This window comes from Manduca sexta, chromosome 1 (assembly GCF_014839805.1).
Source record: "Manduca sexta isolate Smith_Timp_Sample1 chromosome 1, JHU_Msex_v1.0, whole genome shotgun sequence".
In the NCBI taxonomy this organism is placed as follows: Eukaryota; Metazoa; Arthropoda; class Insecta; order Lepidoptera; family Sphingidae; genus Manduca; species Manduca sexta.
Genome location: NC_051115.1, coordinates 3,998,660 through 4,014,817, shown reverse-complemented (window position 1 = coordinate 4,014,817; position 16,158 = coordinate 3,998,660). Strand labels below are relative to the sequence as shown.

The 16,158-nt window shown below is 39.0% G+C and overlaps 1 protein-coding gene across 6 annotated transcripts in view; it reads left to right on the top strand.

Moving 5' to 3' along the window:
- The first annotated feature begins 3,356 nt into the window (after positions 1-3,356).
- Positions 3,357-16,158, top strand: part of LOC115451040 — a 39,898-nt gene continuing 27,096 nt past the window's right edge. For 3 of the 6 annotated variants that reach the window (XR_005113281.1, XR_005113284.1, XM_037444461.1), the window contains exon 1: positions 3,357-9,377. Coding sequence is in view for 1 of the 6 variants with exons in the window: in XM_037444428.1 (XP_037300325.1) it covers positions 15,276-15,278 (3 nt within the window). In the remaining 5 variants the exon portion in view is untranslated. Of the gene's footprint in view, positions 9,378-11,672; positions 11,862-15,112; positions 15,279-16,158 lie in introns of those variants that run through there. The other 3 variants (XR_005113278.1, XM_037444498.1, XM_037444428.1) reach the window with 3 other exon arrangements.

Below are 16,158 nucleotides of genomic sequence, written 5' to 3'. Positions count from 1 at the left end.
ACTTATACATACATTAACATATATTCTCAGAGTTTTATCTATTTTGGTGATATTTAAATCTAATGTCTGCCTATGTGAAAATTATACATTAGAAATCTTTCATAAATCTATATATATAAAGAGAAATGTTTGTGTTTTTTGGTTGTAGATTTACATGCTTTTTTATTTTGGTTTGGCAAAGTGGCTTTACTGAACCTAAAAACATCGTGAGGAAACCTGCATACCTGAGAAGTTCTCTATAGGAATGAGAGTGTGTGAAGTCTACCAATCCGCACTACAGCGTGGTGGACTAAGGTCTAATCCCTCTCAGTAGAGGAGGCCCGTGCAGTGGGACAGTATAATACAGGGCTCATATTATTATTGAAATACAGAGGTCGCCGTGTACTCATTAAGCAAAAATGTTTAATTAATTGTAAATAATTAGTTTAATAAAATAATTATTGGTCGAAAGATTTTTTTCATTTTCAAATAATGTTAGTTGCGGTTAAATTTAGAAGTAGATGATTATATTACTGATGGTAACTCTCCGCCTGGGTAGGTATCACAATGTCTTTTACTGCCATTAAGCAATAGTTTGTAGTCACTGTTGTAGGTTGGAAGGGCATTGTAGCCAGTGTTACTACTGAACATAATAAGACTTAACATCTCATGTCTCAGACGAGCGCAGTGGAATACCAAACACTTTGTAATTCAAGATGTTGGATGGATACCGTCAGGCGAACGGCAAGTTCATCTTGTCATTCAAAGCAATAAAAATATATATCCAAATTCCTACTCAAAATTACTTTCTATTGTTCACTGTTTTGTCACAAACGGATTCTTTTGTGGAACAAGCGTGTCCGTTAACAAAAATATCGGAATATTTTCGCAAAACCAGTATTATAGAAAAACACATAATATTTGTTTAAAATAGAAAGTGTTCGGAACAGACGATTTCTAATACGTTTGAATTAATTTATGGCTTCATGCGTTTTATATTGAAATTTGCTATGGTGTTATTGACGTATCTTGTTATTTGCATAATGTAGGATATATCCTATATCCGCCCGGATAGCGACCACACAAGGTGTTAAAACCATAGTGGCCCACGTAAGCGTTCCGGGATCAGTCATATCAGGTTCCAACAGGCATAACTGTGTCGACTGATGAGGGGTCATATCCGATTCGAAGTAATAATAATATCAGCCCTGTATTATATACTTGCCCACTGCTGCACGGGCCTCCTCTACTACTGAGAGGGATTAGGCCTTAGTCCACCACGCTGTAGTGCGGGTAGACTTCACACACCTTCGAAATTCCTATAGAGAACTTCTCAGATATGCGGGTTTCCTCACGATGTTTTCCTTCACCGTTAAAGCGAACGAAAAATCACAAAGAGTACACACATGATTTTAGAAAAGTCAGAGGTGTGTGCCCTTGGTATTTGAACCTGCGGACATTCGTCTCGGCAGTCCGTTCCACACCCAACTAGGCTATAGCGACCGTACCCAAGGTTAAAACCCGCCATAGTGTTAAGTGTCGCGTTCCGTCCCCTGTGTATATCCAGTTCCAACAGGCATAATTGACAACATTTCATTTTTTCAACATACCAAAATGTTTATATTTTATGAAACTAGATCTAAAATGATGACGTATCTATTCTAATATTGACATTTGACATTGTCAAATGACGGTGTCTTAGTTTTTTAAAATAAGTAATAAGGTGGACCAAGGAACTATTTCATTCAACCGTATATGTGACGTCATCAAGCATTTTTCGGTTTTTAATTTTTTTTTCTCCGAAATTAAGTATTAAAAAAATATTAAAAATTCATAATCGAACTCAGAGTAGAAAAATTAAGAAACGGTATTTTTGTTTTAGGCACGTTTGCATTTTGAAATGTTGTCAATTGTGTCGACTGAGGGGTAATCGTCTCTCGTCAGTCGATATTCTATTACCTACTCTTACCATTAGGTGCAGTGAAGTAACTTTTCTGTATAAAAAAATCTAGCTTATAAGGACTGCCCCGGTGGCGTAGTTGCGCATGCGCAACGGCAGCGCTCTGAGGGTTTGAATCATTGGGCAAAGTGATGTTTGGGATTTCCTGTATCAGTCCGGAGTCTGGAATGTGATCCGATATGGCGATAGGCTCGCATATCATCATGGGACGGAACACACTTGGCGAAAAGTGGGTGCCCTGGTTGCGCCTCTGCATACCCCTTCGGGGATAAATGCGTGATGCGTATGTGTGTGTGTGATTTAAAGATCAACGAGACCTCAACACGGCAGTCGATTTATAAAACACTAGTTGACCCGACAGACGTTGTCCCGTCTTAACTATGAATTTGCAGCGCGCATTCTGTTAATCGCAGAAATGAACTTTTCTTAAATTTTCTAACGTTCCGCTCAACTTCCTTAATTTTTTCTTTCATAAGAACCTTCTCCTGACAATAACAAACACAAAAAAAAATTGTGTAATCCGTCCAGCCGTTCACGCGTGATGGCGTGACCAAGGGAAATAGGTATTCATTTTTATATATATATGGTTGCGCCATATTTCTAATTCATTCTTTATAAATTTTAACTTCGCATTTCCGGTCGCGTCAATCCCAATGATGTCTTTTTTATTAATAATTAGGTGATACGACACGTACATTTCCTTACCGCATCCCTTTCCCGCACATACCTTTCCAGCGAGCGAGAGCGAGAGCGCTTCGCTGGGAATTGGTTCCGCGAGTGCCCGCGCGCCGTACGGGGTGCGGGTGCAAAAAACACTTTTTGTTCGCGCCCCGCAATGACATGGACACGATGACGTCGCTCGCATAATTAATTGAAAATTATCGGTCTGTGATGTTATTTCCTTAATTAACTTCGTGTGACTGTGCATATCATAGATAGTGAAGTTTAGTATAAGTGGTCGCCGCAAGCAGAAACACGAAGCCGCCAGCATCAACCAGCCGAACCGCCGCCGCAGACGCCGTAAGGTACTGTGCTCCCATCCTTTAGGAGTTGCCTATATTTTCATTCCTATCCCGCAGGCAGCTCTAATCCTACAAGTGCGTGTCGTGTCCAGATACATTTTCCCCCCGCAAAATACAGTCCACTATTTTTTCTAAAGTAAAGAACCAGCGCCTCCATTTTGTGTTCCTATCGAACCGGACTTAATTAAATCTAACCGCATCGTTTGTAATAACGCTAATATTTATATTATAAATAGGATTGAGCCCTATTTATATTCGCGTAATATATTTCTTATATTATTTTCGCAATTTGTCATTCCGCATTCATCGTTTCGCAAACCGCGTGTACCTACAATTTGTCGTAGTTGTCTAGGTACTATATATCGCACCTATTATAGGAACCGCGCTATTTTTATATAGTTTATACCGCTAATAAATAACATTTATTATATTAACGCTAGGTACTCAGTAGGGGTAGGCATAGTTATACACGTGTACCGTGCATGCATCTACGCATCATAATTTATTTGTACGTAGGTAGATATATATTCGCGTTAATAAGTACTTATTTAATCCGCGTAACGTGTGGGTATATTCTGCTTTCCATTGCATCGCACCGCGTACTTCGTTATATTTCTTTGCTCACTTCGGTACCTATTTCATTTTAAATCATGTCTAACGACAAGTTAACACTTTTAAACGCAAAGAAGGAATGCATGTATATGCGCATGCAATCTTTAGCTGACAAATCTAATGATTTGTCGATCGAATTAGTTAGGGAAGAATTTCTATGTGAGTTGGAGTTAATTGATAAATTGAGGTCTGACTTCGAAAGTGTTTTAGATGAAATAAATATTATACAATTAAAATTAAAACCTACGCACGTTGTTAATTATCAGTCACTAATTGCCTTCGATGACTTGTACAGTCGAGTAAAACGCGCCGAGAAGAAATTATGTACGACAACTCAACCTGATGTTAAGTACAGCAATAAAATAAAATCTAAATTAGCTCGTATTGAATTGCCCGAATTTACCGGTGATGTTAAAGCATGGCCGTTGTTTTATTCCACATTTAAAAGCATGGTTCACAACAATCCCACGCTAGACGATTCAGATAAATTGCATTATTTAACATGTAAACTTAAGGGCAAGGCGCAGGCCGTATTTATTGGTATAAGTCCATGCGCTGAGAATTACACACTTATTTTAAACGCATTAATTAGTAAATACGAAGATAAACGGCTCCTCGCTAGTTCGTATTTAGATCAGATATTTGAACTCAAACCATTTCATTCCGCAACTGTCAATAACCTTGAACAGTTTCTCGATAAATTCGCAACTTCAGTTTCCGCATTAAAGAATTTAAAATTCGATAGTCTTTCAGATCTAATATTTTTATATATGGCTTTAAAGAAATTAGATAAAGAAACCGCACACGCTTTCGAGTTAGACAACAGGGGCTCCGCTATTCCACGTTTTGATTCCTTGGTGTCATTTGTTCGCGATCAAACCAAAATATTGCAAAATACTGTCAAATCAGAAAATGTAAAGAAGAGTTTGGACCGTCGGACAGATGCGCCATCGAAGTCGCTCAAGTCAACGCATACCTACCTTAATACCGCGTCAGAAATTCCGCAGTCTAAATGTCCTTTATGCAATGTATCGCACGAACATTTATATAAATGTCCGGGTTTTCACAAACTTACACCTAACGAACGCTTTAAATTTGTAAAATCAAACGCTTATTGTGTTAACTGTTTAAGTATGAGGCATCGCTTATTTAATTGCAATTCTAAAATGCAATGTCGTAAATGTCAATTGAAACATCACACTATGTTGCATTTTGATAATAATTCCGCATCGAGAGTGTGTGCAGTCGATTCGCCGCTTACGCCTATCGCGCCGCACACTAGTGTGACCGCGCGCGAATACAATAGCGAACGGCTCGGGGAGTCCGCTGCCGCGCCGGCCGCGCGGGCGCTCCCGCCCGCTACTACTCGCACCGACGATGTTGCGCTGTGCGCTCTCTCGCACAATAATATTCCGCCAGTGCCTAGCACTGTTTTACTCGCTACTGCGCGCGTTGTTATTGTTGACGCTCATGGAGTTGAACATTATGTTCGTGCTTTATTAGATAGCGCTTCTCAAAGTAATTTTATTACTAGTGTGTGTTGCGACCGTTTAGGATTAAATTGTCGTAAAGAACAACGGTGCGCTGTTAAAGGTATAGGAGGTGCCGCTAAATTTACCCAGGGTTCCGTGAATATTAAATTCTTTTCTCGTTTTAATAAAAATATTAATTTTGATATGGAGTCATTGGTAGTGGATAAGGTGACCGAATTATTGCCGACCGTCTCGGTTGATACTTCGCTGCTGACTTATTTAAACGACTTACCTCTGGCTGACGATACTTACGCCGTCCCTGGCGAGATTGACTTATTAGTTGGCGCTTCTATTTTCCCTCACCTTTTGTTGTCGCACAAGGTCCAAGGACAACCCGCTCGCGTCGCTCCACATGCATTAGAGACCGTATTAGGATACGTAATCTTAGGTTCCGCGCCCGCATTTAATCATACTTGCGCGTCAGTTTCGTACTGCTGTGCAGTTGAGCCGCTAGAATCGGTGATTCGAAAGTTCTGGGAGTTGGAAGAAGTGGTAGTTCCACCCATTCTAAGTCCTGATGATAAGGAGTGTGAAGAAATTTATACTCGCACTACCACCCGCGAAGATGATGGTCGTTATACCGTCGCGCTTCCCTTTAAAGGGGATGTATTTAGTCTCGGCAATTCTCGACGAATAGCTGAGAAATGTTTTTTCTGTTTAGAACGGAGAATGCAGGCTTCGCCTAAATTAAAGCAAGCCTATGATGATGTCATACACGAATATTTACAAAAGGGTTATATCGCAATCGCACCTCCGGACATAGGTGATATTAATACCGCTCCGTCATATATTATACCGCACCATGGGGTTATTAGGGAGGATAAGCTTACCTCTAAACTACGAGTCGTGCTTAATGGTAGCGCAAAAACTAGCACATCGGTTTCCCTTAACGATATTCTTCATAGTGGACCCAATCTACAGAGCAACTTATTTAATATTATTTTTAACTTTCGTTTATTTGCCGTAGCCCTTTCAGCGGATATTAGACAAATGTTTCTTTGTATAAATATACGCGAGTGCGACCGTAGATTTCAACGCATTTTATATCGTTTTACGCCTGAGGAACCCCTGCAGGTTTATCAGTTTAACCGCGTCTGTTTCGGTCTTAAGTCTAGTCCGTATCACGCGCTTCGGACGATAAGGCAACTTGCGTCAGATGAAGGCGATTCATTTCCTAAAGCTCGGGAAATTATTGAAACCGGGTTATATATGGATGACTTTGTTTACTGCGTCGACAGTGAAGATGAAGCCATCTCCACCGCCGCTCAGGTTATTTCTCTTATGAAGGCCGGGCAGTTCGATCTCGTAAAGTGGACGAGCAATTCGCAAACTGTATTAGATTCTATTCCGCCCTCACATCGTCTTTCATCCGTAAAGGAGTTTGATGATTGTGATTCGCATAAAATTCTCGGTCTGTGTTGGTCACCTAGGTCAGATTCATTTAGTTTAAAAATTTCTGCACCAGACGAGACATGTACGAAGCGTACCATACTTTCCTGTGTTGCGCGATTATGGGATTTAATGGGGTTTGTAGCTCCGGTAATATTATATGCCAAGCTCCTCATTAAGGAACTTTGGTTAATTAATTGTGATTGGGACGAGGTCCCACCTGAGAACATTATTAAGTTGTGGCAGCGCTTCAGGGAGGAACTTCCCATTCTTGAATCACTTAAGATACCACGCCATGTGGATATTAGGCCGACTAGTGTAGTGAACGTCATTGGCTTCGCTGACGCAAGTGAGAAAGCTTACGGCGGCGTTGTATATTTTCACGTCGAAAATGATGGCGTTAACACAGTTCATCTAATCTGCGCAAAGTCTAAAGTTGCGCCTCGCAAAGTTGTATCACTCGCTCGGCTTGAATTGTGTGCCACATTAGTTCTCGCGAAATTAATAAGTAGCATCATTGACGCTTGTAATAAACGCCACAATATTAATAAAGTATACGCGTTCTCAGATTCCACAGTCGCTTTATGTTGGATTCACTCCTCGCCGCACAGGTGGGATACGTTCGTGGCTAATAGAGTTTCTAAAATTCAATCTTTGTTACCTCCGCAAAACTTTTATCATGTGCCCGGTATAGACAACCCAGTGGATTGTCTATCTAGGGGACTTTCTCCCGCACAAATTCTTAATCATCCGCTTTGGTTTCATGGTCCGTCCTGGACATCGTGTAGTCCGTCGGAATGGCCCATTTCCGCTTTCGAACCGTCTACGGTTTCAGAACCGCCAGAAGAGAAGAAACACGCTTTAGTCGCTTCGATTCCGCGTCAAGAATCGGTAATTATTGACTTGGCCAATAAGTTTTCCTCTTGGTCCAAGTTTTTACGCTGCGTTGTATACGTTTGTCGCTTTTCGAAATTATTACCCTTGCGTGATAATATTTCCGCTTCAGATTTAAATTTCGCAGAAAATATAGTTGTTCGGGAATTACAAAAAATGTTTTTCCGAGATGAGTTAGTTAAACTACAAGCCGGAAGGATTTGTAGTCGTACTTTTCAACGACTTAAGCCATTTTTACACAATGGTCTTATCCGCGTAGGTGGTCGTTTAAGCCACTCTGATTTAAAATTTGATCAAATGCATCCCATTGTTTTACCGCGCAAGCATCATATTTTAAATTTATTGGTTGATTATCACCATAAAGTTAATTGTCACGCTGGTCCCGACCTACTTATGTCTCTCCTGCGTCAGAAGTATTGGATACTCTCTGCACGCAGCTTAATTAGAAATAGGGTACATAATTGTCTTCCTTGTTTTCGTCTTCGTCCGAAACAAATATTTCCGGAGATGGCAGAACATAGGCCTTGTCGAGTATTAGAATCCGCAAAACCGTTTGTACACACGGGTACTGATTACGCAGGTCCATTCAAGGTCACCCTCACTCGCGGTCGTGGTGTTCGTGCCACCAAGGCATACGTTTGTCTTTTTGTTTGTTTAACAACTCGCGCTGTACACATTGAACTCGCCGGCGATTTAAGTACCGCTAGTTTTCTAGCCGCGTTTAAACGTTTTCTTTCGCGTCGCGGTCCCATCAGTAGAATGTATTCGGACAATGGGACGAATTTTATCGGTGCCAAGCGTACGATGACGGAACATCAGAAATTTCTGAGGTCTAAATATTTTAAGACCGAATTTGGTCACATATTGAGTGAAAATCGGATCGATTGGTCTCTGAATGTACCGACTGCGAGTCATTTTGGAGGCAATTGGGAGGCTAACATCAAGAGCCTCAAATCACATTTATTCCGCGTAATAGGCGAGCAAATTCTTACTTTTGAAGAGTTGAGTACCGTACTCACTCAGGTAGAAGCAGTAATGAATACCAGGCCTTTGTACCGCACTTTATCTAGTGACCCGTCAGAACCACTAGCTTTAACTCCAGCCCATTTCTTAAATTTCACCCCGCTTAAATTTTTACCGACCAAGGAAATTACTGATAATCGACTTAATATGCTTTCGCGTCATGATTTACTTGACAAATTGTTACAATCCTTCTGGAAGCGATGGAGAGCAGAATATCTGCATACATTGCAATCTCGCGTTAAATGGAATACGCCTTCCAACCCTATTCAAACAGGGACCGTAGTTATTTTAAAAACAGATAACGCACCGCCTCTTCACTGGCCTCTTGGGCTCGTTGAAGAAGTATTTCCGGCGACTGATGGCGTGACTCGCGTCGTCCGCGTTAAAACCGCGACCGGGTCGTATTTACGTCCAGTTGTTCGTTTATGTCCTTTGCCCAACCAATAATATATAAAATTCGCATTTAAATAATTTAACTTTAATTTAGTTTTTGTTTTGAAGCCGTCCCTTCAAGCCCGGGGGGAATGGTTGCGCCATATTTCTAATTCATTCTTTATAAATTTTAACTTCGCATTTCCGGTCGCGTCAATCCCAATGATGTCTTTTTTATTAATAATTAGGTGATACGACACGTACATTTCCTTACCGCATCCCTTTCCCGCACATACCTTTCCAGCGAGCGAGAGCGAGAGCGCTTCGCTGGGAATTGGTTCCGCGAGTGCCCGCGCGCCGTACGGGGTGCGGGTGCAAAAAACACTTTTTGTTCGCGCCCCGCAATGACATGGACACGATGACGTCGCTCGCATAATTAATTGAAAATTATCGGTCTGTGATGTTATTTCCTTAATTAACTTCGTGTGACTGTGCATATCATAGATAGTGAAGTTTAGTATAAGTGGTCGCCGCAAGCAGAAACACGAAGCCGCCAGCATCAACCAGCCGAACCGCCGCCGCAGACGCCGTAAGGTACTGTGCTCCCATCCTTTAGGAGTTGCCTATATTTTCATTCCTATCCCGCAGGCAGCTCTAATCCTACAAGTGCGTGTCGTGTCCAGATACATTTTCCCCCGCAAAATACAGTCCACTATTTTTTCTAAAGTAAAGAACCAGCGCCTCCAATATAGATGTAAACCCTTGTAAGTTTATTATAAAACATAAAACGTTTGTTGATAAGAACACGCAGTTGGCAACGGCTTGGCTGTGCCTCTGGTTACCATTCACACACCCTTAATCTTATAGAGAACTTCTCACGTATGCAGGTTTCCTCACGATGTTTTTCTTCACCGTTAAAGCAAGCGATAATTCACAAAGAATACACACATACAATTATGTTCGGTTTGCAAACTTTTGTATTTACATATTAGTTAGACGTACTATTATTATGTTTAAATTATGATTACCTTCGCAGTTGTTAAGCTAGGTGAAGAATCGAATTAAGGTCTCAGACTCAAATAGTCGGGCAAAGTGATATTAAGTTTCGAAATCAGTCTGGATTCATAATGCTCGATGTGCCGGCTAGGCTCGCCTACGAACCAGTCCTGGATTTGTGAATAGGCCATATAGACCGCGGCCTATATGCGCCAGCCCCTTAGCTGGCAGATTTCAGAGGACGCTCACTCGATTTAATTAATCATTCGTTCAACTTTAGTGCCTTCCATAAAAAAATGGAAAATTATTAAGTATTTTAGAAACTTACATAAATAAACCTACCTACATGGGGCGGCGGAAATAAAGTGGCCTACACTCAAAAAAAGCGGCGATAGCCTAGTTGGGTGTGGAACTGACTGCGGAGACGAATGTTCAAATCCCAAGGGTACACACCTCTGACTTTTCTAAAAAAAAGTCATGTGTGTATTATTTGTGAATCTATCGTTCGCTTTAACGGTGAAGGAACACATCGTGAGGAAACCTGCACATCTGAGAAGTTCTTTATAGGAATTTCGAAGGTGTGTGAAGTCTACCAATCCGCACTAGGCCAGTGTGGTGGACTAAGGCCTAATTCCTCTCAGTAGTAGAGGAGGCCCGTGCTCAGTAGTAGGACAGTATATAATACAGAACTGATATTATTATTATTTATTTTTTTATTATACACTCATAAAAAATATAAATCTGGCACTACTATAGACGGACTAGACACGAATGAGTACACTAGTTGAGCCTATGCATAGTCCTTTGGATATAAAGGTGTGAGAGTGTACAATTACGAAATAAATCTCTAAAATCATTTAAACTAGGCCTCCGGAACTCGGAAATAGCACCACTTATGCAAATATGTGCAAAATTGTTACGACTTCGCTGTTTAAGATGGTTGCACACCGAGTTAAACAATAGGTTTCTTATTGAGCTATGGAACCAGGACCGTAGCTAGACTTGAATTTAAGGTAGGGCAGCTGTTTTTACAAGCAGAGCGGAAATAAAAATGTTATTAGATCTGATCTGCTCAATCGATTTTTGGTTTCCTTATATTGTGTAAGTGAGAAAAAAAAAAAAGGTAAACTAACTTACGTAATTTTTAAGCTAATATACAGATTGTAACAAAATTCCCCTAAATCTCGAAAGAAGGTATTTCACCCCACAATACGAATAACTTACTATGGGACCAACTTCCAAATCGTAAAATAAAACCGCTGCTCCATATATATTCATTGAGTCGTAATGTACAATTTAGTTCATTATTAAGGTAGGGCATTAGTATTTTAAGGTAGGGCATTAGCATTTTAAGGTAGGGGATTGCCCCTCAATGCCCCCCCCCCCCTAGCTACGGCCCTGTATGGAACGTGCTATGCTCAGAGTTTCTCTGAAGGATAAACTTCGGAACGAGGTCTTCGTCTTCTCAATGTCACCGACATAGCACACACACAAACTGAAGTGGCAGTGGGCAGGGCATACCTGTCGAAGAACCGATAACCGATGGGGTAAACGAGTTCTTGAGGGGAGACCTTGGCAAACGTAGTGTAGGACCCCCTCCAGCTAGGCGAAGTGACGAACTACAAAAGGTCGCTGGCAAGAACTGCATGCGATAGGCCGGAGTAAAATGGCACATATTGGAGGAGGCCTATGTCCAGCAGTGGACAAAGATATAGGCTGATGATGTTTCTTATATGGCGTTTAGACACAATCACATTGGTCTCGAAAACCAAGGAATATGGTTGTGCCTTTTTATTGAGAGTGGTTTGTGATGTGCAAGGAGTATTTATGTGTTGAATTGCAACCTTTACATTGTGGTGTTTGTTTTTAAAAATTTGAGTATGGAATGTCTTAAAAAATAAAATGGTGACTACATTGTGCAGTTTGAACATGGAAAGCGTTTGTAAAATAATATGTCGGGAGTATTCGAACGACAATTAAGTAACCAATTGTATTTATTGTTTGTAATAACAGAATTGTGGAAGTTTTTGGATCTGATTGCTGAATCTACTGCTCCGATATTTTTTGGTACAAGTATATCTGGTGAGTTTTTTGTTTTGTTGGTCACATTATTCACGGAAAGCCTACATGTTATGCAAAGAGTTTTATGATTATGTATAGCGGACATTGGAAATATTGTCATACAAAAAATTTGCGCTCATGCGATGGTTCAATCTACCGTGAAATAGCAAAATATCAATATAAAATATTACATACTTTTTCATATCGTGATTTGCACGTTTTTATTGCGTATATTAGCATATTTTCTGCAAATATGTTATTTTGTATTAATATCTAAGGACGCTGTGACATCTTGCCACAAGGACATTTCAAAGAAGACATTACTATTGACGTATATTCTATAGACACGAACGTCCATATGAACTATTTGTTCAACATCTGAACTAAAACGTCACTGCTATAACCTATTTATTCACTTGAACAACAAATAATTTTATTTATTTGACTAATATTTTTTATTCAAATCCAGGTTTACACTTAGACTCGAGTTCTTATATCATGAGCGCCACTCCGTACAACCACAAGCTGTCAATATTGACCATACTAAAGTCAGTTCGAATGCCTATCAGTTCAAATCAGTTGAACACAGTGAATGTTCGGAACGCCAAAACTAGTACGTAGTACATATTATATGGATGCTTATTACCAATTAGCATATCACACTCATCACACTGCACATCTGAGAAGTTCTCTATAGGAATTTCGAATATGTGCGAAGTCTACTAATCCGCACTAGGCCAGCGTGGTGGACTAAGGCCTAATCCCTCTCAGTAGTAGAGGAGGCCCGTGCAGCAGTGGGACAGTATATAATACAGGGCTGATATTATTATTATATTACTAGCTTTTGCTCGCGGCTCCGCCCGCGTTATAAAGTTTTTCAGGCTAAAGTTTTCCATTATAAAAGTAGTAGTTTCCCGGGAGCCTATTTTCTTCCCAGGGTTTCAAACTGTCTCCATACCAAATTTTATCTTAATACGTTGGGTAGTTTTTGAGTTTAAGACGTTCAGGCAAACGGATGCTTTGTTATAATATATATTTTTTAGAACTTTTTAAGAGGAATAATCCCGACATACATCATTGTTGCATAACTTTAACCGTTTACGCAGCGCACGCAACGGAAGCTCTCAAAACTAATAAATTGTCCCCGTATTTGTAACATGTTTCATTACTGCTCCGCTCCTATTGGTCATAGCGTGATGATATACAGCCTATAGCACCCCACAAATAAAGGGCTATCCAACACAAAACGAATTTTTCAGTTCAAACTGGTAGTTCCTAAGATTAGCCATTACTGCTCCGCTCCTATTGGTCATAGCGTGATGATATATAACTTAGAGCACTCCACGAACAAAGGGCTATCCAACGCAAAAAGATTTTTCAGTTTGGACCGGTAGTTCCAGAGATTAGCCATTGCTGCTCCGCTCCTATTGGGTATAGCGTGATGATATATAGCCTATAGCAATCCACAAATAAAGGGCTATCCAACGCAAAAAGAATTTTTCAGTTTGGACCGATAGTTCCTAAGATTAGTAAACAAATATAATGAGAAAGCTTCGAACTGCTAAGCTATCGGGAGTTACACGTGTCATTGTGAGTCAACCATAAAAGATAGATATGCTGTCGTGGGATATTTTTTACATAATTTTAAGGAGAACATTTCCGTCATACATGATTTCTATATAGCTTTAACCATTAAGGTTGCACACGCGACGGAAGCTTAAAAAATGAAGTAACTTCTCCCGTTTTCCCAACATTTCCCTTCACTGCTCTGCTCCTATTAACTGTAGCGTGATGAAAAGTATACTATAACCAGCACAGGAGTATGAAAAATAATTGTACCAAGTTTCGTTAAAATCCGTCGAGTAGTTTTTGTTTCTATAACGGTTATACAGACAGACAGACAGACAGACAGACAGACAGACAAAAATTTTACTAATTGCATTTTTGGCATCAGTATCGATCCCTAATGACCCCCTGATAGTTATTTTGGAAATATATTTCATGTACAGAATTGACCTCTCTACAGATTTATTATAAGTATAGATATAGATTATAATAAATCCAAGAGTCTTTTTTTGTCAACTAGAACGTAAATAACCTCTTTGATATTTTTTCTTTTTTAATTAATTACGTAATTATACAATTTGTAATACATCGTTAATCTAATACTAAATGTTTTTTATCATCACGCATTTATTCCCGAAGGCGTATGCAAAGGGGTGAACCAGGGTACCTACTATTCGCCAAGTGTGTTCCATCTCATGATGTGATAGGAGGCAAACCTATCGCCATATCGGGCTCAAATGCCAGACCCCAGGCTGATACTAAGCAGAAAAACTCAAATATCATTTTGCCCTACCCGGCATTCGAACTAAGGACCTCAGAGCTCTCTCGTACCGCGCATGCTGGTTGGCTGGCTTTTATCCCGGAAAGCTATCAATCAAAGCAAAAGGTATATAATTGCAGGTATAGTTTAAAAAATATAATGTATTTTATTATGTTTGGAGCTTGTTATGATATTTATAAGGAGTAATTTCGGGTGTGAGGGCGAGTAGCTTTTTTAATTGAGCTTTCGAAAATAGGGTATTTGACTATGCTTCATTTTGCTTTTATATATAACAGCAATTAGTACAAAAGAGAAATTCTGTGAAATAGCATTAAAATTCCATAAGAAATGACGCAGTAATTTATATTTTAAATATTGCTACGTGCAGTGGCGTGGAGTGGGGATATCGCGCCATCTCTTTTTTTCGCACGCAGGGTAATGCCCGCTGATGTCACATGTAAGTTTTTCGTCCTTTTTCTGTCTTTTGACACTCACCCCTACTACCAAATTTCAATGGCTTATATCTTGTGGATTTTTTTAACAGATTTCAATGATTTCTTCTATTTTAGAATTTATACGACGTACATATTTCATAAAAGTTATGAAAAATAAGTCATATACTCTATTATAGTGATTACGAAATGTTTTAGTGTCTCACAGCCTTAAAACTACAAAATAAAAGAGAAATGTGTTTGAAACAATCCTGTTTTTAGCAATTTATCAATAACTAATAAAGAGTTTTAAATCTTCATTATTAAAGTTTAAATCTGTTCGGTAACTTCTCTTTGACTCGGAAGAAAATATTGACTGAACAAACAATGGAATATAAACTTTAAAACTATGAAGTAAAGTGTAAATTAGCAATTTTTAACGAGAGAGCGGCCTACAACTCACAACATACGGATGATATGGGAAGCGAGACCCCACTTTCTTAAACCTCATCTCATGAGTTGGCAGTATGACCCGTGTTCTCGGGCCCTGTGGACGCTAAAAAATGAACGGTCTTAGGCGCGATTAAAAAAATAATTTAAAAAAGTAGGATTTGAAAATAGAACGTTTTGCAGTGAAGTGAATTGTGCTTGTGTTGTGTTTGGATATTGAAAGTTAAAATGGTGAGTGTTTTTTTTTTTAATTGACAAGGGAATCAAAATATAAGTTTTATTTTATTTATAAAAAGATGACATTATATAATATGTTATTTTAATTTCGTAAGTAACTGACTTATATTACTCGGTGTGCATTATTTAATTATCCGGATTATAATAATTAATTACTTATCATATATAATAATAATAAGTAAATATTTTAACAAAATATCCATTTTAAAACAATAAACGGAAATTATGTGAATTACTTTCGATTTTAAAATTAATAGTTTATGCAAATGAGGTCATTGTGCAAATTCAGTAGAAACTCAACCGAATATAAAATAATATTATAATTCTTTATGTTTATAGATTTTAATAAGTTTTTTATGTCAGAAATAATATAATTAATTCAATAATTACCGCCACAGCGTGGAGTGGAAGTATATTCGGTGAGAAACATCAAGTCGAATAATAAAAATGAATTTTCGAAATACGTAATTTGTTGAGAATTTGAAATTGGGTACAATAAAGTCAATGGACCTATATTATCTGATATAATACTCAAACTTGGAAAAAATGAGATCACGCTATTCTCGAAAATGCAAAAGGTATTTTTATACAATTTTATCCGTGGTTAACAACTGACTTATCTAGTTGTAAACGTCCCTATACTTGAGGTTAACATGCCTCCTTCAGTATTTTGTCTCCCGCTTTGCTATGGAGGGAAGTGGATAAATAATATTTCCAACTCTCTATCTTTTTGTTTGATTAATTTCGTTGCAGGATGACATATTAGTGTTCCTTGAAACTTAGTGCTCTGGAGGGAAGTGGACAATTAATATTTCCAACTTCTTGTCTTTCTATTGGTTTAATTTCAAGATAAAGATACATTAGTTTAGAAACT